Raw genomic sequence first — 24,699 nt, 5'->3', positions numbered from 1 at the left:
AAATTCCATTCTGAAACAAAAGAAAATGCTCTTAAATTCTTAGAAGTAACAAAGTACCTTTTGTTGACATTCAGTTGTTTCCTTCCAGTGGCTACTGTGTTATTCTATTCCAAGAGAAACAAAAAGCAAACAAATTTTTCAGGGTCTAGCTCTCCCGTTCTCACTCATGCTAGTTTATTTCCTCACCTTCTATTTGTACGTGTTGGCAAAGAAATCAAGTGGAAGGCCATTCTGCCTCATCTGATTTTGTTCTGAAGGTAAAACTAGGATCCTGGAATGGGTGATTTGAGTCAGAAGCAACTGAGTTTAGTGTGCAGAGTGAGCAACATCCGTATAAAATTAGAATCTCTCATCTCAGGGTGTTTCTTTAGAGCCTCATAGGCATTCAGTAGAGGCAGTGCTGCAGCCTGGCTTTCACTGGCATGATCCCAGAGATGCTGTGGGAGAGGGAATCTGCTGTTCTGTGCTCTGCAAGCAGGAAAAACTCCCCTGAGCTTCGGAGATACCTTGGGCCAGATTTGCAATGCTATGGGAACAAATTCAAAAATTTTCTGTTATGCTTGTTCACTCTGTTCCTTTCTGTGTACTTTTCTGACAAAAACTGGTAAGGACAAACTGTATCCTTGGCATCTATATGCCACAATAGTGCATGATCTTGACTCCACACAGAGCAGGTGCTGCACATCAGGGTTAATAAAAACCTACCGGACTTAATTATGACTCTTTCTCTTCTGTGAGTTTGTCTCTGCTTTAAAGTTATTTAAGCCCTGTTTACTTTTGGCTGGTGGTTTTATAATGATTTAATTTTTTGAACTTGTCATGTATCAGTGTATTTGATTAAAACAAGGTTGTGTAGCTAAACTAAAAGCAGCTCTAGTACTTACTGATCTGGTTGACCTGAGTTTTGCCTCAGTTTCTGAAATACCAAGATACTGAAATTCACCTTTGCTTGCTGTATTTCAGATAGGAAAAGAGCATGTGGGCCTGAAGGCTGTAACTGAAATTCTTCAGGACATCCAGTACAAGGTAAGGCATTGTCTGAAGCAATCCTTCCTTTTAATGACCAGAGAGAAAGTAAGCAAAGGGTCTGTAGGGAGCCAAGAGGAAGATTTCAGATGTGTCTGTGGTAAAACCACATATAAAAGCCATCATTTGGTGGCCAGCATGAAAACCTCCAGTGTTTTATTCAGATAATATTATTCAGCTAATATGTATTTTTTATACTTTTTCTGGTGGCCAGAAAGTTTGATCTATACCAGTAACTGCATGCAAGTCCTAACTTTTCAGTGATTTTCATGGGGTCAGTGAGCGCAAGCACTGCAACATGCTTAGTGAACACCAGCAGCCAGGTCTCCAAACTTACCTGGTTTTAATTTGTAGAGGAAAAGTACAGATAAACTAAGCACCCATATTAACTTGCAGGGAAATCAGCCAAAACACAATGCCAACTTGTCAAGTGGATTTTGTCTGGGGATCCTGAAAGACAGGTAGTAATCCTAGCAGGACTGAGGAGACTTGAGTGCTCTCCAAAATGTTGACACTATCTTAAATGACCTTGGGCGAGTTACTTTCAACTCTTTACTTCATGATCTATAACACAGAAAAAATCATACATTCCTTTGATTTTAAAAGGATTTTGAGATGTATTGATGACACATATTTTTTTGGTCTGAAGAGATTACCATTCACTTCAGCAGATGCCAAAGTGCAGAAAAATAAGAAAGGAACTGAAATCCTTTAGTCAAATACTATATGGTAAACTTCAGGCATGATTTTTAACATTATAAATTCTTTATTTATAGAGAAAACAATAGTGTATGGAACTCTAATTTCATTACTGAGACAACAGCCAAGCAGAGGAAGGTCATGAAAGGCCTCACCATTGTGTGACTGTGTTATAATGGTGCCTCCCAAAGGATCAGCATCAGACACACTTTGGCATACATAAAATTTTTGTGTATTAAGTATGTGAGACCAGCATTATTTTGTTAAGTGCTATCCACCTCAGTTAAGTGAAGCTCACTTTGGCTCTTGTTTTTTTAACTCTTTTTGAATGAAACCCCTGAATTTCATGTGGAGAATTTCAAGGCTGGGACCTGAAAGAAGTCCAGGTGCTAAAGGCAGAAAGTTAACAAATTGCCGGGATAAGCTTAAAAATGAAATAAAAAATAGGATAAAAATACATGTTTGAATAGCTGCAAGGAGAAATGTAATGATGACTAAATGGGTGCTCTTAGTGAGGTTGCTTTCCACAGGAATTCAAGGCTTAATGGTAAAAGAACACAGAATGTGTTTTACCTCGCCTTCATCAGCATTGTAATTAGAAACTAGAGATGAGATTGACTTGTATTCATTTTTTCAGGGAAAGTCCAAAACAATACCCTGTTTTAATCCCAACTCTTTATTGCCAGGTAGGTGCCTTTGCTTACTTTTGTGTGTATGGATTACTAGCTGATTGCAGAGGCTGAGACAATCTTAATCTAAAGTCTAGCCTAAACTGCAAGCCTGAGTGTGTCCCATAAGGTGGTAATGCATTTTAGTAATGCACATCCTAACCGTGATTGTGGTGAATTCCTATTGCAATTTACTGGAAATCTGCACCTTTGTCACGTGAGTAGGATGTGACTCTGTAGTCTGTGCACTGCTGACAACACCGTGGCTAACTTTGTTGAGGTTTACCCACCCATCCAGAGAGACAGCTGTGTCTATTCCTTTCTATACTTGGGCATAAAATAGGAAGTGTAAGGCTACCCACTTAACAAGGTAATTTTTTTGGCAGAATCAAAAGACAATGCCATTATGCAATGACAGTTGTATAGCAAAAAAGGAGAAGGGACAAAGGGAGGAAAATTCAAACTTACATAGCTGAAAGTTAGAGAGTAACAGTAAGAAATGTGACTTTTAAAACATTTCTAAAATGAAATATTTCTGCAAGGAATCCATTTGAGCTAAACTCTGTCATAGTGGCGTGACCTTGAATTTTTCAAAGTAGCCCAGGTCTACATTAAACTGTATTAATTATATCAAAAGAATATTGTCTAGGTTGCAAAGTCAAGTTTTAGCAATTAGGAATTGCAGGAATTAAGGCAGCCTGTGCCTCTCATGCATATCCATTATGAAACATCACCTGATTGCATGACCATAAGCTATTTTTTACAGGACCCCTGCCTCACAGTTCCTGTTTGATGCTGATCAAGCCACATAAACAAAAATGCTCACAAGTCATCTCTAACTATGTGTTCCTCATTTTCCAGGTGCCCGACTTGAGATCATGGGGTCTGATTTACAGAAGTGCTGAGTGCTTACACCTCCAAGAGAAGTCAATGGGAGCAGTGCTCTGACTGTATTATGTGCTATAGAAAGTTAAATACTCTGAGAAATCAGGTTCTAAGCATGTCATATTGAACACCTTCAAATGAATAGATGCATTTGACCTCATCTTCTCTGCCTCAGTTCCCCAGTTGTAAATTGAGGGGATGATCTATCCTTCCTCACCACTCAAGGGTATGGGAGGATAAATTAATTCATTTAAGCTCTCAGGCACTGGAGAAATGAGTGTATTAGAAATATGAAAAATGAGAAAATATTCTAACAAGCAGGATTGCAATAGCATAGGAAAAAGAATTCCAAATGCCTCATATTGTACTGAGAATTCTAAATAATATTATCTACTTTTCAAAACAAAATCATCTGTCTTTGCAAGTAAACAATGAAAGGTTTTCCAGAAAAGACACACATGATCATGTGACAGCACTGTATCATGATGCATGCACAGGATGGGCTGAATTAATTCTTGCAGTTCTTAACTTTTTTGAGTGTTTGATAATACAACTTGCTGTCAATGGATTTGCTACATAATTTCCTAGCTGAGAAAGAAAATTACACCAGCAAAACAAAATCAATTTGCTGACAATCACAGGCATCATTAGCAAAATTTAATTCTACTGATATTCCTCTGAGCTAGTAGTGAAATGACAGTAACAGGTTAGTTCCACCAAGCGGGTTTATTTGTTTCCAGTATCCCATTCTGTCCTTGTCAAGCTATTCACAACCTTCCCCCTGGCTCTCCATGCCATGATTGACCACCCTTTGTCTCCAGTTTCTCTCTAGGTTTGTTTCTTGAGAAACCCTCTTTTACAGTCAGGCAGTTTTCTCTCATTTTTTAGGCAATTTTCTCTCCTTTTTATAGTTCGTTTTAGGCTGTATGGCCTACAGCAGCAAAGGAAAGCCCTGTGTTATCTCACTTAGGAAGTGTAGTGTGATTGGAATCTATGAGAAATTAAAATTAAAATAACGAAAATCAAATGTCTTTTATGTAGAGTTAAAACTCTGCATGCACAAAATATTGTACATTTTCTTCAGTGACAACTATTTATCCTAACAGTTATTTATAAACCTATTAATAAATATATAAACCTAAAGAATTATGTAATTATAAGATAAACTGTGATGTTTTTCCCCGTCTGAAATTCAACTCACTTTTCCAAAGGTAGGAAGCACCATTGCATCTCAAAAAATATGTCACCAGACTTGCAAAGTGAAGAGTTTTTCTTCAGCTGAATTTTCATTGTTTTTTTTTCTAAAAAATGAAATAAAACCAATTCTTGAGACATATTCTAAATGTAGAAGTCAGTTAAAATTCAGTCACCACAGACCCCCTGCATTCAAAATATGTCTCTTTTTAGCTTTTGACATTAACAGGAATTCCTTTGTTCCCATAACATTGCTTATTTGCTATGTTAATTTAAAGAGCTGTCCACTTGTTATTGTTCACATCCACCGAGTGGCATTTTCACATCTAAAATGCACATCTGCAGGGTAACTTACAGTAATACAGTGACCACAAGCTCATATACATTCATATGAGGAGGTAGTGGGCAGTGCTTGTCAGGTTATAAATTCACACCTTGGCTTCTGCTTACTAACTCTGTCATGCGAGCGAGCCCACAGCTGTCATAAGCTGCCACTGAAAGACACCATTAACTTCCTAATAGTCATTAAAATTCCACATTTCTTTTTGTTTCAGATCCTCTTCTGCGTGACTACTGGGTGTATGAGGGCTCTCTGACCATTCCACCCTGCAGTGAAGGTGTTACCTGGATATTATTTCGCTATCCTTTGACTGTGTCCCAAGTGCAGGTAACAGCTGTGCTTAAATTGACCTTGGAATATGGTTATGAGCTAAAGGTTATAGCGTGCAAATGTATATATCAGAATGTTATGTCTGTTCTCCTTAAAGATCCCATTAGATCAGTACATGGCTTTTCAAGTAAAGGTTAAACCTTTTGAGTCACTGAAAGCAACGCAAAGGTCAGAGATGAAAAACCTTGTTATCATATATCATCTGCATTTAAAATAATTCTTATATTTAAGTCAACAAAAAAGGAAAAAGGAACTCAATGGGCAAAAGAAATTCAATTCTTTGTAATTGTACGCTTTCAAATATCAGTGCTTTTTAATATTAAAGGGAAAAAAAGCACAGGGAGGCAGTACATGCTGGAGAATGAAAAACGTTAATGTAGTACAGATTGGGTAGATTGCATTGAACTGTATTTAATTTATCTGGCTCTTTTAAAATTCAGTTTTATAATAAATGTCAAATGGAAGCGACTTATTTAAATTTGATTTCACACGTATGTATTTAAAAATGTTTGGAGTTTTTTTCTTAAATTAAATCTAAGTTCTGAGCCTTTCTATGTACAATTTTTCAAATCTGTTGACAAATAATCCCAGTAAAAACAAAGAAAACTCCTGATGAATATTCTCCCACAGTCTGTGAATCCCAGCTGGAGGAGTGTGCATTTAATTTAAGTGAACCCACCTAGAATCCCTGAAGCTGAATGCATTCATTTTCATTGCTTGCTCTGAAGCATGTGAAAAAAGTATAAAAGGTGATCAATTCAGACTTCAATTATTTCAGCTTTAATAATTTAAAATTTTGCTAGTGATGCCAGCACAATATTTTAACATCTTTAACAATATAAAATTGGCAGCATTTCTTGTCTTACAGAAACTGAATTCTAGGTCTAATCATAGGATAAAAGCAATAGCTCCCAATAAGTTATTTGTCTGCCAGGTGCAACTTAAATGCATCCCATCATGAATCTGTTATTTGTTTATGAAAAGCTAAGACTTGTGGCTGCTAACTACTGAGTAAATGCATTACTAACTACTGAGTAAACAGCATTCTGTTAGCATTATTAGATTCAGAACAACTTTTAAAGACAGAGTGCATTTTGTAACTTGTCAGCTAATTGTCCAGATGGGATATTGATAAATAAGGGGACTTAATCAGATGTACGAAGTCCAGCTATTACAGCTGAGACATATTATAATATTACAGCTGTTACACTGAGACATACTATGATATTTCTAGTTGCAGATTTTGTGGTCTCTATTACTTTTTAATCCAGTCAGTGCACAGAGGAGAGCCAAGTTTAAATCGTCCACATGCAGTGGGAGACACCAAGAGGGTGAACAAAAGAGGAATTAAGAAGAGAAATACAACTTTAGTTAGTAATACTGTGTACTAATTTACCACAAGAAAGCAGGATGTTGGAATGTTGTGTGAAGGGGATAAGACTCCTGAAAAGAATATTGTACCTGGGGAAAAGAGTGACCTGTAGTGCCTGGGGCAGAGACCGAGACTTACAGCCATGGCCTTTGTTAGGTGAGGGGTAGCTGGTTTGTGTTGCTGCATTACTGTGATAGGTGCAAACCTGACCCAAAAACAATGCTGTGATGAAGGGCAATGCAAGTCATGGAGGAGGTTTTCCCTCCCACTGGCACTGTACATGGGTGAGACATGGCACAGGAGCCCAGTGATGGATCAGAGCAGACTCATGCGAGGATGATCCACTATTCTTGTCACAGATAAGCATCAATTAGAAAAACATTCCTCTGTGATATTTATGATTGCAGCATTAAAGTTAAGGCTGTGCAGGAAAGATAATTATTAAGAACTTGAAAGTCTTTTGCCAAGGTGGGATAAAAAATATATTTCATCAGATATTGCTTTCAGATATCACTGAAAAATAAATATGTCAATAAAATAAATATGTCAATGAAAAATAAGCCTGGAGTAAGTGAGAGGAGATGATTCTGGGATTCATAAATTGAAAAGTATTGTGAGGTCTCCATGATGCCCAAATTAAGATTTTGTTGGTTTTAAAATATTTTGCTATAGCTAAAATTCCAAGATTTTAAATTGTAATTACCATTTTGCCTGCAGTGAACTATCTGGCCTCTTTTGTGCATGTGGGCATGAGTGCCTATGAGAGATTTCATTTAATCACAGAACCACAGAATGATTGGGATTGGGAGGAACCTCTGGAGAGCATCTATTCCAAAAGCCCTGCTAAAGCAGGTTCATCTAGAGCAAGTTGCCCAGGAGAGATTAAGGAGAGATTAGAAATGCAAGGGCTTTTGTCTGTGGAAAATAAGAGGATGTAGTATAGGATATACCATTTCGAATCTTCCATGGAAGGCTGGTAGAGGTATTTAATTTTATTAAGCCAGCTTGTACTATTAAATCATAGGTTTCAGTGCAAATGCATTTCTAATAGGTTTAAGTACATTATTTTTATATTTGTCATTACCTTGTGGAAATTTCTTCTTTGGGATACTAATGAAATGTCAAGTGCTTTATATAAATACTAGTAGCATCTGTGGTTATAGCCAGTGAGAGACAAATTCAAGGCTATTTTCATTTTTCAGGCCATGAAATAATCAAGTTTTGAGTGTCAATAACAAGTAAATAAAGAATTACATAATATAATAGAGAATAAGTTTTATTTCTTTCCTGTGATCAAACTAGTTCATATATTGGAGACAATATGCTAATTTTATGCAATTAACACAGCAATATTGATAGGCTTAACAATTGATAGGCTGCAGGTCATAAGGGCAAAAAATGAATAAAATTGCCACTCTGTTTCAAAAAGTCACACTCATAAAATTTCACATTTTGTTATTTTGAAATAATGAAATAACCATTTTGACATAGGCACAATAGGCTGACCATTACGAAATAGAGAACCTTTTTTTTTTACCTGAAGACATTTTCAGATAGTGAAGTTCAGCTGATGCGTTGATATGCTACTGTTCTAAGTCAAACTTAAGTGAAAGGAGATCTAAGTGTGCTAATTCTACAAATAGCAAGAGAGCAATTCAGGACTGCAACATCAGGATGTGCTTTCCCAGAATCATGAGGAATGCTGTTTCCTCATTGGAAGTAATTTTCTTTGTCATGAGACTTCACTTCCATCAAAAAGTCCTTCATGGGTCATTCTGTGCATATTCCTGTCCTCCTATTGTGTTTTTTTTCATCCTCACTTGACTTATGCTGAAATGCACAGCCCAGAAAGAACTGTGTTGATTCTTTTTGTGAAATATCTCATACATGCATGTACCTGCTGAAATGCAGTGGGAGAAAACTCCTATTAGTCCAGTAAAAACAGGAAATAATTGAAAAAGACTTAGTCATGTTTCTCTCCACTATATTTAAAAAAAAAGGGCCATTTGTGAATAATGTCCTTTGTGGTTCACTGAAGCCCAGAACAAATGCATTGTCTAAGCCACTCAGAGCAGGGATTTTAAACAATGATGCAGAAGGAGGTCTTGTTTGCTGTATTCATTGTCAGAGTTAACTGGTCTTTTATTGAACAGCATGGTCTCTAATCCTTTTGTCTACCACATTCAGAATGAAAAACTACCAAAGGACAGAAGGAGTAACTAGCATATGGAGCTGTAGTGGGAATTGTGCAAAATTTATGTAAAATAAAATAAAGCACTCAGAGCTTCATGGTATTCTGGGTACTGGGAAGTAGGTCTGTGTTCTTGGAAGGTGTCATGGACACAGGTAAAATTTTCAAACAGAAGGATCATGTTCCATACCTCATATCAAAGAAATGTTTATAGAAAACATGCAAATCCTCAGTATTGTGTGTTCTATTCTTCAGCAAATGTGTAAATGAAACAGAAGAATGCTCAGGATCTGAATACAATGAGTGGTATAAAAGAAATTCTACACAACATGAACATGAATGGTTTTACTCAGTAGAAATGCAACTGTTCACATTGTGTATTTGCCTCTACACGGGTTAGAACTTAAACCCAAATGTTAGTGTGAACAGGCTTAGGTCATCCTTAATGTCTTCTGTGCAGGAGAAGAACTTTTTAAAGTAGCTATTTCTGGTAAAAGTATATGACTATCCAAGGGTGCTTAGCCACATGCCTCTAAAACATCTGTTTCATTGGCAGTCCTGCAGGGTGTACTCCACAGCATTTACATATGAGGGGTTGGCAGGAGATGGTGAGCAGTGAAACAGGATCAGCAGGGCACACATGTGTCCTGGTTTGAAAAGAGTGGTGTCTGCTAAGGAAGGCAGGAGCCTCCCCTGAAATGGAAAATGTAAATCCCCTCCCTCCAAATTATTGCAATTTTGAAATTAAGGGGCTCTCAGACAAAGATATGGGAATAGGAATAGCAGTTCTTTACTAGGAAAATTTTAAAAAATACTAACTCAATAGTACAAAAAAAAAGAAAATAAAGTACTGACAGAGTCAGAATACAACCTGACACCCTGTTGTTTAGGGTGCTGGTAGCAGTCCAATTGAATTGTGGCTGCAGTCCTCCTGGAGTGTCAGGTGTGGTTCTGTTGAAGCAAGGATCTTGTAGAAGGGCGGAGTTTTCCTCTGAAGCTCCAGTGGTGGTGTAGATGGGCCTGGTCTTCCTCTGTGAATCCAGTGGGGAAAGGCTAACTGTGATGTTCCAAATCCCAGATTATATCCAGGTAGGGATGCTTGGCTCCTCTCTCTGGGCAGAGCTTCTCACAATGGGATGATGTAATTTTATCAGTATCATGCTGTGACGCTCAATGGCCCAGTAACAGAAGATCTCTCCCAGAGGGAGGATTGGTTGTGGAAGAGATAAAGAAAAACTGCCCAATTAACAGAAGATAACTGCCACTCCTCTAACAGATGGGAATAGAATACGCATCCAGCTACCTTTCAACCTGAGACAACATATTACATTGCCACATGGAAATTCAATAGGGAAAGTAGTGTTGACACAGCTAATGTCCTTTTCTGACAGAAGTGCTTCTCATGAGTAGAGAAGCACTTCTACCATGTGTGTAGAGGGTCTCTGTCGCAGCACTCTGAACCATGGAAGGAACAACTAAACAAGGAGGGTGTTGATTACAGAAGAAATTCCCCCTTGGAGCAGAGCTACAATTCTTGACTTCCGTAAAGACTAAAGAGCAGGCACAGAGATCAGGTCAGTTCTACTCTCCTGACTGAAGAAACTGGAAGCTGCTTTGTGAGGAGTTACCTCCTGGAGAAAGATTTCACTGTGGGAACTGGGACGGAGCATTTGTAGTTTCAGTAGGAGACCGCTCACAAATGCCAGCTTTGCAGAGAGCCTGCTCTTCCCTCTCCTTCATCTATCTTTGTTTGAAGTATCTCATTCTCACAAGATCAAACAAAAGCCACATTTTTGTAAAGTGCTCCTTCCTAAACTGCAATTATCTCAGACTTTCCAGAGTTGATTCAGATGGTGGAAAAGTATGCTTTTACAAAGCTCCTTCAGTCATTTACCAGCCCTTGAGTTCTGAAGACTTTTTCAATTCCGAGCTGGTAGTGGGTTTGTTTTCAGTTTCCTTTAAGTAAACAACAACAAAAATCTTCCGTAACAGGATTCTGCCTCTAAAAGCGCCTTCAAGGAGCGTTTTTCATTTTTGCACTCTAAGCTGTTCCCTTATATCTCAGCTGCCACAAGCTGAGTGTTGATTTCCAAGAACACTTTTTTGAGGAAAATTAAGCAGAGAAGAGCTAGCCTCTAAATCAAGTAAATGAGTCTGTATCAGTACTGCTGTGGAGTGGAAAACAACAATGAGGGCAGTTGTGTTCCAGGTTGCAGTAAAAAAGTATTCTCTGTAGGCAGGATAAGAATAAAAATGCCATTACCTGCTGTTTAGTTCCTCATTTAATTTAATTCTGGAATCATGCTTACATTCTCCCTGTAATATTTCCTAGGGTGTTTTTCACGGAGAAATTAACTCTATAATGTCTTAGATGTTAAAATGATTGTATACTCCAGGCTCCATTTTACTTTCTGTGTATCTTCAGTTACAAGTTAGAGATGAGCTGCATAGTGAAGTGTCACAGGGTCAGTACGAGTACAAAGGCTGAGGCTTTGTAGTACAAAGGGGAATTGGCCATCAAGTACATTTGCTGAATCCAGCTAAGACAGCTTGTGAATATGTCAAAGAAAATATATTTTTTTCTTGTAGCTATAACTATTTAAAATATCAGACTCCTAAAAACAGCACTGGTGAATAGTAAAGTGTTTTATCACGCAGCACTTGATGCTAGTAGCAGGGACAGAGCTGGAAGCTGCTCATATTCTTCTGTACATCAGATGAGATTTAGAAAAATGTAAAAGGACTCTATAAGCAAGAAACATATTTGTTTTGGCTCAATTGAAATATTTCGTATTTAGTTTTTACTGTATTTGACTTTCTGACTATCTACACCTACAGATCTTTTGAAGCAGTATTTTGTTTTGATCACAAAACCTGTATTTTTTTATATAAAATGTCAACAGACATCCTCTAAAGATAAGAATCTGTTCAGTATTCTTCTGGTTTAGAAGATAACAACAGTTTCAGGAAGTAAATAAATCACTAGGAGAATTTCAAAACAATTTATAGTCAAGCAAGTTATTCCTGAAATGCACTTTGAAGAAGACCAGAATTACTACTCTAAACACACGACAGTAAGGCTGATTCATAGGATGTAATCTGCAATGGCCAGGATGGTTATAGATCATGAAAGAAGTTGTGAAAAGGCAAAGGAGAAGTTTGCCAAACCACGTGCTTAAGAGTTCTTGTTTTTCTCTGTATCTCAAATATTTTGACAGTGCTGATAACTATTTTAAGATGTTATTAATGTATATTGACCTTACTGTATGGCACCTGAACACGCCAATTTTCAAAGCTGCAGAATTGGCTGGACAGGGCTGGTTTTGATCATTAGTCCCATGGTGAAGAATGTATCTCAGCTTGTTAACTTCTGTTTTTCTGTCTTTCAGATAGAGGAATTTCGAAGACTAAGGACTCATGTTAAAGGTGCTGAACTTCTAGAGGGCTCTGATGGAATCCTAGGAGATAACTTCAGACCAACTCAGCCACTTAGTGATAGAGTCATCAGGGCTGCATTTCAGTAGCAGAGGAAGAAGAACAATGATGAATCTTCAGTCAGGTAAGCAAAAACTTAGTGGAAAAATCAAAATTTTGAAATAATTTAGCTAAAGTAGAAAATGCACTTAATTTTAGCTAATGTTTTGATACATTGTCACAATTGTAAATTCTGACACTAATTTCTATTTCATCCTATGTAAATCATTACATAACCAAACATAATAGTTTGGTTATGTAATGATTTACCTCCAGCTGGCAACCAAGCCCCACAGCCTGCTCAGGCACTTTTATGTGGTGGGATGAGGGAGCGAATCAGAAGGGTAAAAGTGAGAGAATTTCTGGGTTGAGGCAAAGACAGTTTAATAGGTAAAGCAAAAGCCATGCGAGCAAAGCAATGGAAAACAAGAAAGCCATTCACCACCCTCCAGCTAGTGAATCACGATGCCCACTTACAGTTACTTCTTGTAGCTTTAAATTTCTCCTGCTGCTGTGAAGAAGAGCACAGTATGCCCTGGTTATGTGGTATATTTCCCAGTTACTGAGTTTTACTGTTGATTTATTTCCAAGTTTCTGGAAGAGCAGCCATTGGTGGATCTTTTCACACTGTTTAAAAAGGGAGGGTAGCAGTTCTGAGCAACTCCAGTGAAGGTACAAAAGGCAACAAATTAAATTCTGTAATTAAATTCTGTCATAACTATTTTCTCATATTTCATTCGTCAAAGTAGTTGCTGCTTCTTTTCCACCTTCATTGACTCCCAGAGCAAGAATTTGAGGATGACACAAGAGAAATACACATGTGAACTTGCATTAATCCTGCTTCAGTTATTAAAACTTCTCATGTCATGTTCCCCCAAGCCTCTATCTATTTTATATAAAAAATAAATCCCCTCAATGTTCAATAGTTACTCCTAATCCTCGTTATACGTAGTTAATGGATGTTTTGCTATAACAAAAAACCTGGCAAAGAGATTCAAAGATGCTAGATGTGATTTTAGAGATATGGTTTAGTGGTGGACCTGGCAATGCTGGGTTAATAGTTGGACATAATGATCTTAAAGGTATTTTCTAACTTAAACAATTCTATTATACTAAGACAAATTATTGCCTTGAAAGTAATGAGTCAGGGGAGCAGCTTCATGGTTGAGTTTGAAATGAAGTGATCCTGCTTTAATGCAGGACCCTATTTACTGTTGAAATAGAAAATCTGAGGTTTTTATATTATGCATCTTCTCACTTCTTCAAAGCTACAAAATAACAGATTCATCTGAGTCTTAATCTGGAAAGCATGCTGCTTAAAGGATTTTGATAAACTGTTCTGGGTAAGGATATTTATTTGTACTTTAAATTCTTGCCCTCTCTAGTTCATGTCAGGCTCTGTAGTGGAGTTAAGCCCATTCAGAGCATGCTCTGGATCCAGACCCCAGTTTCATGTGAAGTAACAAATGATCAGGCAGCAGATAACCCAAAAAAAGATTGATAATTTAGTGCTTCCAAAAGATCCATAAAACAAAGTGAGAAGATTTTCGTCCCTCCTGCATATGATAGAAATTATTAAATTGACTAGGACAATTTCATGGTCTTTCCATATAGCATAAGCATTTGATATAGTGTATGCATCTAAATATTGTTGAAGTAAGGGTTTATTTGTATTTTATAACGCTATTTAATATCTGCATCCCAGAAGTTGAACAAAAAACCCAAAATATTGATCCCTTTTTTTAATATTATTTTCTCATTCCCATATTTAATTTTGGGCATATCCCTAAGACGAATAGGCAATTACATGGTTCTCTGCAGTAACCAAATGTTGTCACTTTAATCTTGAAATGGATGTTTCAAATTCATCCTAGCTTCTGCATAAAAATTACTTGGGAAAATCGTAGCAATATTAAAGTACAATTTTTCTCAGAGAGTGAATAATGTCCTCAGGCCAGTGCAGGTAATTCAAGTCTGTAACAGTGAAATTATTTGACAGACTGAGCTTGAATTTTAAGCATGAAAGAGTTTCCTTTACAATGATGGAATTGAAATGCAAAAATTTCCCTTTTGCTTTCATGTTTCAAAGTTTATTACATTTGTCAATACTTATAAAGATTTTTTCTATGTAATAAGATTTATCTCTGCTTTGCTTCACAAAATAATCTGCAGTTTTAATTCTCAAATGATGGAATTTTTAATGCAAAGTAATAGTCCTCACTGTAGGGCCATACTAATTATGGACACTCAAGCACTGAGGAAGAACTGTGACTCATGGCACAATGTATCTCACAGAAGAAATGACACTTGTTTCTCTACACCTGATTGAATTATTTATCAGAAATTCATTTGGCCAGGTCTTTTCAGTTTTGTGTGCATCAGTCCTAGTAGCACAGAACTAATCAAGGTTTCATTATATACCTTTGCTATTGAGTTCAGGGAGCTGAAAAAAAGGAAGTGTAAAAAGAAATCACATGGCTTTGTTCACATTTCTTCTGTGCAAAGGGGTAGAAACAGAAGGAAACAATCTTACTTACTTTGTAGTGATTTCTTCACACTTCTCCAGGAGGAAGGTGTTGAGGAACAGTAGCTCCTCACACAGACCTCAGAAATCCTCAGAAAGATTCCTTCCTTCGCAGGAATGAGGGAAGTCCCTTAAGCTGGGACTGCTGGCACTTGCCAAATATTGCTATAAAGACTCAGTAGTAGATGGGGAAGTAATACTTTTCAGGGCAGCATCTTCCTAGTGATTCAAGAGCAGCAGTTCTTCTTTTCAAACAGCAGATTGCTTTTTATTTTAAAGCTCTGGTATGTCTTTAACATTACAACTACAAACACAATGGTTGACTTCTTTTATACACTATGCCCCTCTGCCAAAGCTTCTGTAACTCCTGTCAGTAAAGTTTTAAATATTTTTTTTAATTCCAAACCAATGTGGCACAGCCACTTGAAGAACCTTGGGAAATGTTAGTTTGCCATGACCTTGTAACTCTGCCGGGGAAAGAAGGAGACAAATGTTTCTATAAGTGTATCCATAGGAGTAGAAAAAGGTTGTTTGAAAGGTCTAATTAATTTTGACTGAATCAGAATGCAGGCTCTTTGCACACCATGCTCCCAAAACTTCAGAACATCTGTTCCTCAGCCTTGATTTAAACCTTGACAAAACTGAACCCTTTGTGGCTTATGATCAAATGGCATATGTTGATCTTTGATGTAATTTGTTCTAATTTGTTGAGTAAGAAGCAGAGTTGACACAAACATTGAATACCATGGTGTGTAATACCAGGGAAAGAAGTTTTTTAAAATTTTCCTCCATCATGGAAAAGCCCAGATCTCAAAACATTCCTCTCCAGTTCTAAGACAAAGTTTGGCCAGGCTCTAAAGGGGGCCCTCAGGTTGACAAAACAGATAGAACTTTGTAGCTTCTCTGTTCTCTTTAACCCAGTAGGTTTTAAAATAAGCTTGCTGCTTTCTAATTGGCCTCTCCTGGCTCTGCTTCTTTTCTGCTGAAAATGTATCTCTCTCAGCTATAGCTTGGGGTTAATGAGTTTTTGAAATCTGTTTTGGTAGGGGTTTTTGACATGCATCCAAGCTACATCCCATTAAATGACCTTTTCATCCTCCTTCTCCTGCCATTGCTGAAGTTTTCAAATAAATTTCTTTTGAAAAAGCCGTTTAAAAAATTTCTAACCTCTTTAAATCATATCCAGTAGTGAAAGAAGCAGTCAGGTGTTAAGGAGTTTGGAGAAAAAGCTCAGTACAGATTTGCTTTCAGACATGGAAAGTTAAAAAATTGAGTTCAGATTTAGAGAGTGAAGAACAATAGAATAACAGAGTAGTCATAATTGAAAGGTGCCTCTGGAGATCTATTAGTTTGATCCTCTGCTCAAAGCAGTATTAACTGCTTAACACTGAGCCTAACACTTAAAGAGTGGGTTGCCCAGAGCCATGTCCAGTTGGGTTTTGTATATCATAAGGATGAAGGCTCCTTAACCTCTCTAAGCAATTTATACCTCTGCACCCCTGCAGGGAAAAAGGCTTTTCTTAATTTTAAATGAAATTTCCTGTATTTGAGTTGGCTTTGTCATCTTATTACAAAGCTCTCATACCTTCTTGGTGATTTCTCATGGGCATCTCCTCATAGTACTAACTCCTTCTTCACAGCACAACAAACTCCAACTCCCTTCTCCACCAGCTAACCCACTCTTTTATAGCACTCATCCTCACTGGACGCAGCTGTGGCCTATTAAGGGCAGGCCTGTTCCTAATCTTTGGTGATTAGTACAGCTGCAACTCCTCAGGGGTGAGATTGCCTTCTGCATTATTCTCTTACATTCTATCCCTCCACAAGTTGGTACCCGTTGACTCTTCTCCTTTCACTGTATGCAGCTGAAGATGCAGTCTGGTGTGATATTCTCTACTTGTTCTCATAGACTGTTTATACGCATTGATAAAATCCCTCTTGAAACACCTTTTCCTGAGGCTGGGCAGTTTTAGCTCTCTCAGCCATCCTTTAATGGCAGTCCTTTACCATGCTTGTAGCCTGTTGCTGCTCTCCAGTATGTCTGTGTTTCTTCTGAGCTGGGGAACCCAGGACTGGGCCCAGTGCTCCAGATGTTCTGTCAGTGCGGAGTAGAAGCATTTCCCTCCACCTGCTGGCAATGCTTTTCCTGGTGCAGCCTAGAAAGCTGCAGAATTTCATTGTTGCCTTGGGTGCATTACTGGCTTAGCTTGAACTTGATGTTTGCCAGGACTCCCAAGTCCTTTTCTGAAAGAAAAGAGAAGTGATAACTATGTGGCTTCCTCAGTGTTAATGCTACTTTCATTTTTACTTCCTGCTTAACTCAGAACCCTTGCTATGGGCATTAAGCTATTTCTTGATAATTTCAGATGATCTTGAAATAAGATTTATAGTTATTGTTATACAGCAAAGCCTAACAGTGAGGAAAACAAATGCTACTGCTCTTAGAAATAAAACAACAAAAATCTTAAATCTTCTGTTTCATTAAAGGATATTTATTTGACAGTTGTAGGCTTGACACACATCTCAAGATGTGAATTGTGACTATTCCAGAAGGCTTGCTGGAATTTTGGGGCTTGCCACCTTTTCTAATGGATAAGTACTTTTCCAGTACCGTGTTCTTCACTGAAGACAGCATTAGTTTTGGTTTCCAATGGATTTATCACCCCCTCTTTAATTCTTGTTGCTTTATATGTAGCTGATTTGATAGACATGCCTTTCCCCTCTTTTACATCAGTGGAACAGCTTTATCTGTGAATGAGCAAGACTTCTGATTTCAAACACTTCTGTATCAACTTGAATTTGTAATGGTAATGAACTCAGTATGGAATGCCAACGTGTCTTTATCCCTTTATACACCAGGGTGTATACACATGATTCCATGCATAGAGTAGGTAGATGGCATTGCTCCTGTTTACTAAGAGGAGGTCAAATAGGTGCCTGTTATAGAGGTCATTGAAGACTGTTTTAGTAGATGACTGTAAGAACTTGTTCTAAAAAACCAGTTTTCTAAAAGAATACTTTCTTTTTAAAGTGATAAACTTTAATTTGCTTTCCTCTGAGAATAATTAATAAAATAAAGAATTTGATCTCCAGTGAGTCGTCTCAAAACTCCCCATCTCAGACACAATTTGTTTTGTATTCATAAACAATTATCCTCCAAGAGTGATTTTTTTATACCTACTCTGTCTACATATATACATTACTCAAGTTCTCCTGAACATTTTTTTGTGACTGATTCAGAAATTCCTGAGAAAGCATCAATTTTTGTGTACACAAGTGCATATATGTACTCATACATACAGGTACATCTGTGGTAGGCTCAGACTGCAAGTAGCTGCAAGTTTATCCAATGTCCTGTAAATTATGATAGCAGAAATTCAGATTCAAAACATGCTCCATATAATTACTGTTTTCCTAGTTGTAAATTCAAGATTAGAGAAAACAATTAAATGACATCACTAAAATAGCAAGGTTTTGCTAGGCCTGAGGAACAGGAAGGTGTAATTTGGGGTGGGAGGAACAGAGACTGCATTTCTGATGCTGCAGACACTCTCTGCTTGACACTGAGAGGTCTGAGCAGACAAGAAGAAGCTGGCACAGCATTAGAGATGTGGTGACTATCTGGTGTGTTCTGCGAATAGATAGTGCAAATTCCTTGCTTTTGAAGCTGCTGAGCAGCTCTTGTGGCTACAAAGCTATGTTGCCCTTTCCCCAGGACAATAAATAGGGGATCTGCTGTTGTCAGTGGGAATGAACTAGTACTGAACAGGTGGTGGTCCACTCTCCTCTTTCTGGAATTGTGAATTATATGATAATAGATTGTAGCATATGAAAAACCATTCAAATTCAGAGTGAGCCATGGAGCTGCACCTTGCCTTTTAGAAATGTGAAGGGCGATGCAATGCTATGGACTTCTGTGTATTTCTGTGTTTAAACAGATCTCAGTGAAATTTATATTTTAATGGACATTTACATTAGCAATCCATGTGTCTTTACTCTCAGTTTACTAGTGGCATTTACAATTCATGAAGTTCACAAACAAGTTGCTCTGCAGAAGTTTTAACACTTGGGGATTTTATCCTTTCCTGTTGTGTAGGTCCAGAGCTGGAACGAGCTGTCAGCACCCATGCATCATTAGGCTACTACAACTGTTCTTATCATTTTCCTGTTTGAAAAAACCTGAATCAACCTGACACAAAGATTATCAACACTAGTTCTTTAGAAATGCAAACACCAATTTCCTATATTTGTTGAAATATAAGTATTTATACTTCTTCTAAGTGAGTGATTTTTTTATTGGTTATTGTTTGTCTCCATAAATTAAGAGTTTGTGCTTAAAAGGTGATTGGTTTAATTGTTAAGTTTCAGTCTTTTAAAGGAACTGAACTTCATGTTATCACCAAAACTTATTCTTGTTCTTCTGTATTTAATGTGTAATGTCCAGTGCCCAGCCCTCTGCTGCCACTTCAGAGTTCTTGAGAATGTGCTTACACTTGAGTGCATGGCTGTAGGACAGAGGGCCAAACATATTTGGCTTGTGAGCCACACACCATAATCAGAGGCCTACTGGAAACAAAATTTTTGGAGCCTTCAGGTAACCAAAAGCTCCAGGAATGGCTGAAAAATGGTGCCTTTTGAGGCTGTTTTCCACTGCTTCATTGTAATAGCAGGGGGTAGTGCACTGAGATTGCAAGTGAACCCTATAATATCAGCATTATTTTTTTTCTCACTGCTGATGATTCAGATAAGTGACTAGAAAAACTATTTTGTTACTTATGTGACATAGCTCTGATGTGGGGGCCAGAATGTAGGGACTTAGTAGCCAGAGGCAGCCAAGAGTCTTTGACTGGTCCTTGATGTCCTGGGTATTTATGTGTCCAGGCCAGAGCATCAGTATAGCAGGTGATCAAGCCCTAAATGAGAAAGAAAACCATTTTGAGTTTTCAGAGTTAGTTTCATAGTAGAATTGCGCTTGTTCAATTCCTTACTCAGCTCTTGTTAGAAATATATGAATTGTGGAGGAATGGAAAATGTTCAAAATCCCTTTGCATGTAAAGAAGCAAGAAGGAAAGATGACTGTGCTTCCTTTTCAAAGCTAAAAACACCACAAGGTAGTCTAGGAGTCAGATCCCTGCTTATGCTTCAAATTAGATACTTCATGCTGACAAGTGCTCCTAAATTTTGTGACCTGTGAGTTTCTACCAGCATCATACAGTCTTTCCGATTCATAATTCACTGTTAGCATCACCTTTTCATAAAAAGAGTTTTGAGACTATAATTCCCAGCAATTTACCATAAACCATGTATGGATTGTAGACTGCTGCTTGGGAACTAATAATGTAGCCAGGAGCCCAGAGTGCCTGCCATAAAAAACACCCTCACAACGTGTTTATTAGCAATTACAACACACAAGTTAGAGTCTGAACATGCACTGAAACTCTGCCATGGTATTTTCACTTATGGGGAAAATGCTGCAAATTAGTGGTGAGTCAAAATAGTGGGAAGCTTAAGTCATCACTGATAAAGCTGCACCCATTTTTAAAAAAAGATAGTGGTGCATGTAAAATATAATGTAATAGACTCTCAATTATCAAAGATACTAGAAGGACACACAGGTACACATGTCTGTACAGTATAGAGAAGAAAGCCTGCAGTATGCTTTCCTCCTTCACCAATGTTGTGGAAGTGCACTCTGTTTTACCTGGATGAAATCATACAGATTTAAGCAGAACATTATTACTCCATTGAAACTGAAGATCCAGGGGAGCCCAGATCCTTACTCTTATTGGAACTTTTTAATTCTGATTATTTTGTATGGATAAAGCCAATGCAATGAAAAATATGCAAACTCTTGCTAAGCAAACAGACATGTTTTGTAAATAAATAGCAAATGAAATCTTTCAAGTTATTTGGATTACTGAAAATGTTTTTGCAACTGATACTTGCCACTCAAAAACCAGAATGTCAGCACTAACTGTTGTTAGCAATGTTTTATGGATAAGACCAGAGTTTATGACAGAGCAGTGCTACCCAACAAAAGTTTCTTTAAAAACATTTATGCATCCCCACAGCTCAAAACAAACAAAGGTATATTTTATTAGCCAGACGTAGCTAAATGCCCACAGAACTTGATTTTGATTCAATAAATTGTAACCTTTTCATGGAAGGAATGCAAAGTGTTTCAAGAATGATAAGGTTTGATAAGGTGCTCACTTTCCTTTTCTGAGACACTCTGAATCTACACCTGGCTGTACTTTCAGGTGCTGTTTTTAGGAAGGAGTAGGATAAAGGTAATGTTTTGTCAGTATTATACAAGGTTTTGCCATCTATGTATTTTGTATTTTGCTTTTTTAAAAAACTCTTAAACTTTGATTTATGTTGATGTTAAGGAGGAGAAGGCAAGATCCTTCTATGAAGAAAAAGGGCATTGTGTGAGACAATGGGGGTAAGGAGGAGGGTAAGACAAAAGAAGTGGAAAAGCTCTCCAGGAAAGAGATTGGCCACTTTTAAGCAGCAGAATAAAGGTTTTGATCTTGTGTATTGATCTTGACGTAAAACTGCTGCTGTGGGACATCTTACTTCCTCCTTATCAGATGGAAAGACAGATTATTGTGGACATCCTATCTCATTTCTCCATAGTCTCTTTATTTGCACTTTCTCAACACTTTTGGGAGACTTTGAAAAATAATCCTTTTCACTGAACTTTTCTCATATCTTCTCTTTTAAATATTTTGTTTCTATTGCTACAGGAATATTGGGACCTTTGGTTCTTAAAAATATACTAGCTTTGCTCCTTGTCTTTGCTCCTACTTCTGCTCCTTGTTTCTGAGATAAAATTTATAGTGTTCCATTTTTCCCAGTTTTATGCAAGAAAACTTTCTCTGTGAAGAATACAGGTGCATAACATTTTGTAAATGAAAGAATTAGATATAAATCTTCTTGGAAAAAATAATGATTTTTTACATTCTGAGGTTGAATTCTGAGCTTTGGTTAACCTTGTTAATAATTTTTTTTTTCTAACCATGGGTATTGTGAAGAACTCTCAGATTTTGCAGGTATTTACACTTTATGGCACTGATCCTGGAAGGTTTTCTTTGGGAATAATTATTTGATCTGTAGAGGACTTCACCAGAAAGTAGGAAAGTTATTGTGAAACAAGAATAAACAAGGGTAAACATGGATTATAACATTACCAATATATACAATCAATTATTTGTCAGACAATACGTAAAGTATTTCTGTAACAAACACAGCTGAAATCTTCAGACTGGCTCATAATTAGGCTCCCTTCAAAAAGTAATTTGTTGATACAATAGGCACCAAATCCCGGTTCAACTTGATTTCACTGACTTTTGGACTAAAAGCGTTAAGGTTGAACTAGCTAAAAATGTACAAAATGTGCATTCAATTAAAGAGTAATTAGATACTCAATCACCCTTACATCACACTAGGGATTATCCAAGAAAGAAGAGAGCCACTACTCACTGCAGTGTGTAAAACAATTTTCTTAATTAGTTTAAGCACTAATTGAGATTGAGGGAGTGTCACTGTGTCACAGCATTAGTTTACCTAAATGGAACCTTAAAACCACAAATATTTTGGCTTCTTTGGAATTTTCTCACTCGGATTGTTCAGTTTTATTCATTGATCCAGTACCTCTGGCCACAAAATTGGAAACTTTCTGTTTAATTCAGGGAGGGAGTTGGTTGGTCCCTGCACCCTTGTATCAATAGCCAACTGAAAAACGTGCCAAGAGTTTTTCCAGAGATGGAGAATAATAACTTGTTATTATTACTTTGTTGATGTTTTGATTTTTGATGTTACACCTCTATATCAAGCTTCAGGAAGAGCTGGGAATCCTCTGTGCTGTTATGTGGAGTGTAAAACCCTTTCACAGCTCACAGCCTGCCTTAGGAGGCAGCTAGTGGAAAGCTTTTCAAGGGGACCATCAAATGGTGCCGCTGCCAGACAAGGTGGCTTTGGGGGGGTATTGAGTGATAACCAGGGGGTATGTGGAAATCACAGATTGTCTTGTGGGTAGGCACTGACTTCTTGGCAGCACTGCTGGTTACTGACAACCTCTACATCCCCTTCCCCTGTCAGGATCAGAGTGGGAATTCTCTGGAATGAGTTGACACTTCCTACAAGCAGTTGTAGCCCCAGGTGACCATTTGCACATGAGCACTTTCAGATTGTTTGTGTGTACACACTGAGCTATTGTTAGCCCTATAATAACCTCAGGGAAAAAAAAAAGGAAATTATTATTACAACAGAATGAAGCAGTCAGACACTCTCATGCCCACTGCTTCTGAACTGAGAGCACTGGGGCAACCTGAGCACCTGGATTCTTAAGGTTATGCCAAAGCACATAAATACGTGTTTGCATGAAATCAAGTATTGATTAATGCTGCTAATGAATATTACTGCTGTTAGGAGAAATTGAGTGATTGCTTTCTACCCTTTGAGCCCACCTGACTCCCATGAGAGCTGGTACTCAGCACCTCACTTAGTAAGGCCCCTAAAATAGTAAATGGTAAAAAGTTCTCTGTGACCAGTATATTTTTCTTTCTAGTTTACTACCATGGCCACCAGGTTATAATCAATTACCAGACTGATTCAGAAAGCCGGTTTAAAAACTTTGTTTCAAATTAATAATTTTACCACTGCATTTAACTTTGCATTTTTACTGCCATTTCCTCAATTGCTAGTAAGCCTTGCAGCACTGGCTTTACCCTAAAGAGAAGAATTGGTACCATTATGTCACTGAAGTATATACCCTGAAACTGCTCCCACCTGCTGTCATGAAATCCCAGCTTTTAGTTTTCCCTGTCTTCCTGGCTGGATATAAACAGTCTTTCAGACCCACTGCAGAGGAATTTCAGTAACATAATTGTTCCATTCTCTTTTCAGAGAGGGGGAAGACAATGCTCCCACAGTGCCTGCAGATGAGAAATGGAAACTTTTGAGACTGCTGCTTCAGTTGAACCACAAAGCCTGTATTGTTTGTCTTCATCTAATTCAGCCTTGATAGACAGCTGTGACAGTTGGTCTGTCCACATGGTCCAGAGAAATTCTGGGAATGGGCTGTACATTAAAAGAAGAAAACATATTAAATATTCCAATTCACACTGTTAACTATTTTCAAATTGTCGTTATCGTTGCTTTTATAGCTACTTTGGCATAGCATTCAATAGTCATCTGTGATCCAAGTAGTACTGATTTTAAGCATGGTATGAATGCTAATATGTAGAAATACCCATTATTGTTTTGAATGTTGGATTTGCTTTTATTCCATATCATCTCTTGTGCTGTCAGTAGCCATATTTTCTATAGAAGGGAGATGCATTCTACAAAGGTAATGAAAACACTGTTTGTTCACAAAGAGCATTATACAAATTCAGAATTAATTTTTTGGCAGAAAGGAAAACTTCTCTGCTAGACATATGCACTCGACATGATTTATCTGAATAAAGCTGAATGACATTTGCATTACTAGGAACCTTACTGAGAAGAAGGACAGTTTGGAACTGAGTAAAATTAAGCAATATAACAAGAAACAGAATTGTCTGGATTATTTTCTACTTGGTGAGCCATGGAACTTTGCGATATGGTGTTCAGTTGAGGCAGAAAATTTTCAGTCTTTGTTCTCCTGTGAATTATGACAGTTCTATTTGTTTTGTACATTGCTGGGATGGTGGCCTGGGCACTTACTCTGCATGTCCTGAGCTGGCTGCTTAGCATGGGGGTTGCCACGCTGGGCCACACATGACTTACATGACAGAGAATATAAGGCAAGGGTAGTCTGAACCAGCTAGTTGACCTCATAGCTTCTAATTCCTGAAACACCAAGAAAACAACGAGATCTGAAGGACAGAGTCACTAATGTGAGAGGCAATAACTTTGATCACCGTAGCCATTAGTGGGGTCCCCTGTCCTAGCATGAGGGACATTGCAGAGATCTGTGTCAGTGGAGGAACCCCAGAGGCACAGATGGCA

General features: G+C 37.7%; 1 protein-coding gene across 1 annotated transcript in view; it reads left to right on the top strand.

Moving 5' to 3' along the window:
• CA8 (carbonic anhydrase 8) overlaps window positions 1-24,087 on the top strand; it is a 48,669-nt gene extending 24,582 nt beyond the window's left edge. The window contains exons 5-9 of the mRNA XM_030943475.1: window positions 964-1,026; window positions 2,363-2,411; window positions 5,027-5,139; window positions 12,095-12,264; window positions 23,614-24,087. Coding sequence (XP_030799335.1) covers window positions 964-1,026; window positions 2,363-2,411; window positions 5,027-5,139; window positions 12,095-12,229 — 360 coding nt within the window. The 3' untranslated portion in view covers window positions 12,230-12,264; window positions 23,614-24,087. The remainder of the gene's footprint in view (window positions 1-963; window positions 1,027-2,362; window positions 2,412-5,026; window positions 5,140-12,094; window positions 12,265-23,613) is intronic.
• Window positions 24,088-24,699: the final 612 nt, after the last annotated feature.

This window comes from Camarhynchus parvulus, chromosome 2 (assembly GCF_901933205.1).
Source record: "Camarhynchus parvulus chromosome 2, STF_HiC, whole genome shotgun sequence".
In the NCBI taxonomy this organism is placed as follows: Eukaryota; Metazoa; Chordata; class Aves; order Passeriformes; family Thraupidae; genus Camarhynchus; species Camarhynchus parvulus.
Note: the sequence above shows the minus strand (reverse complement) of the source record. Positions and strands in the feature narration are given on the sequence as shown.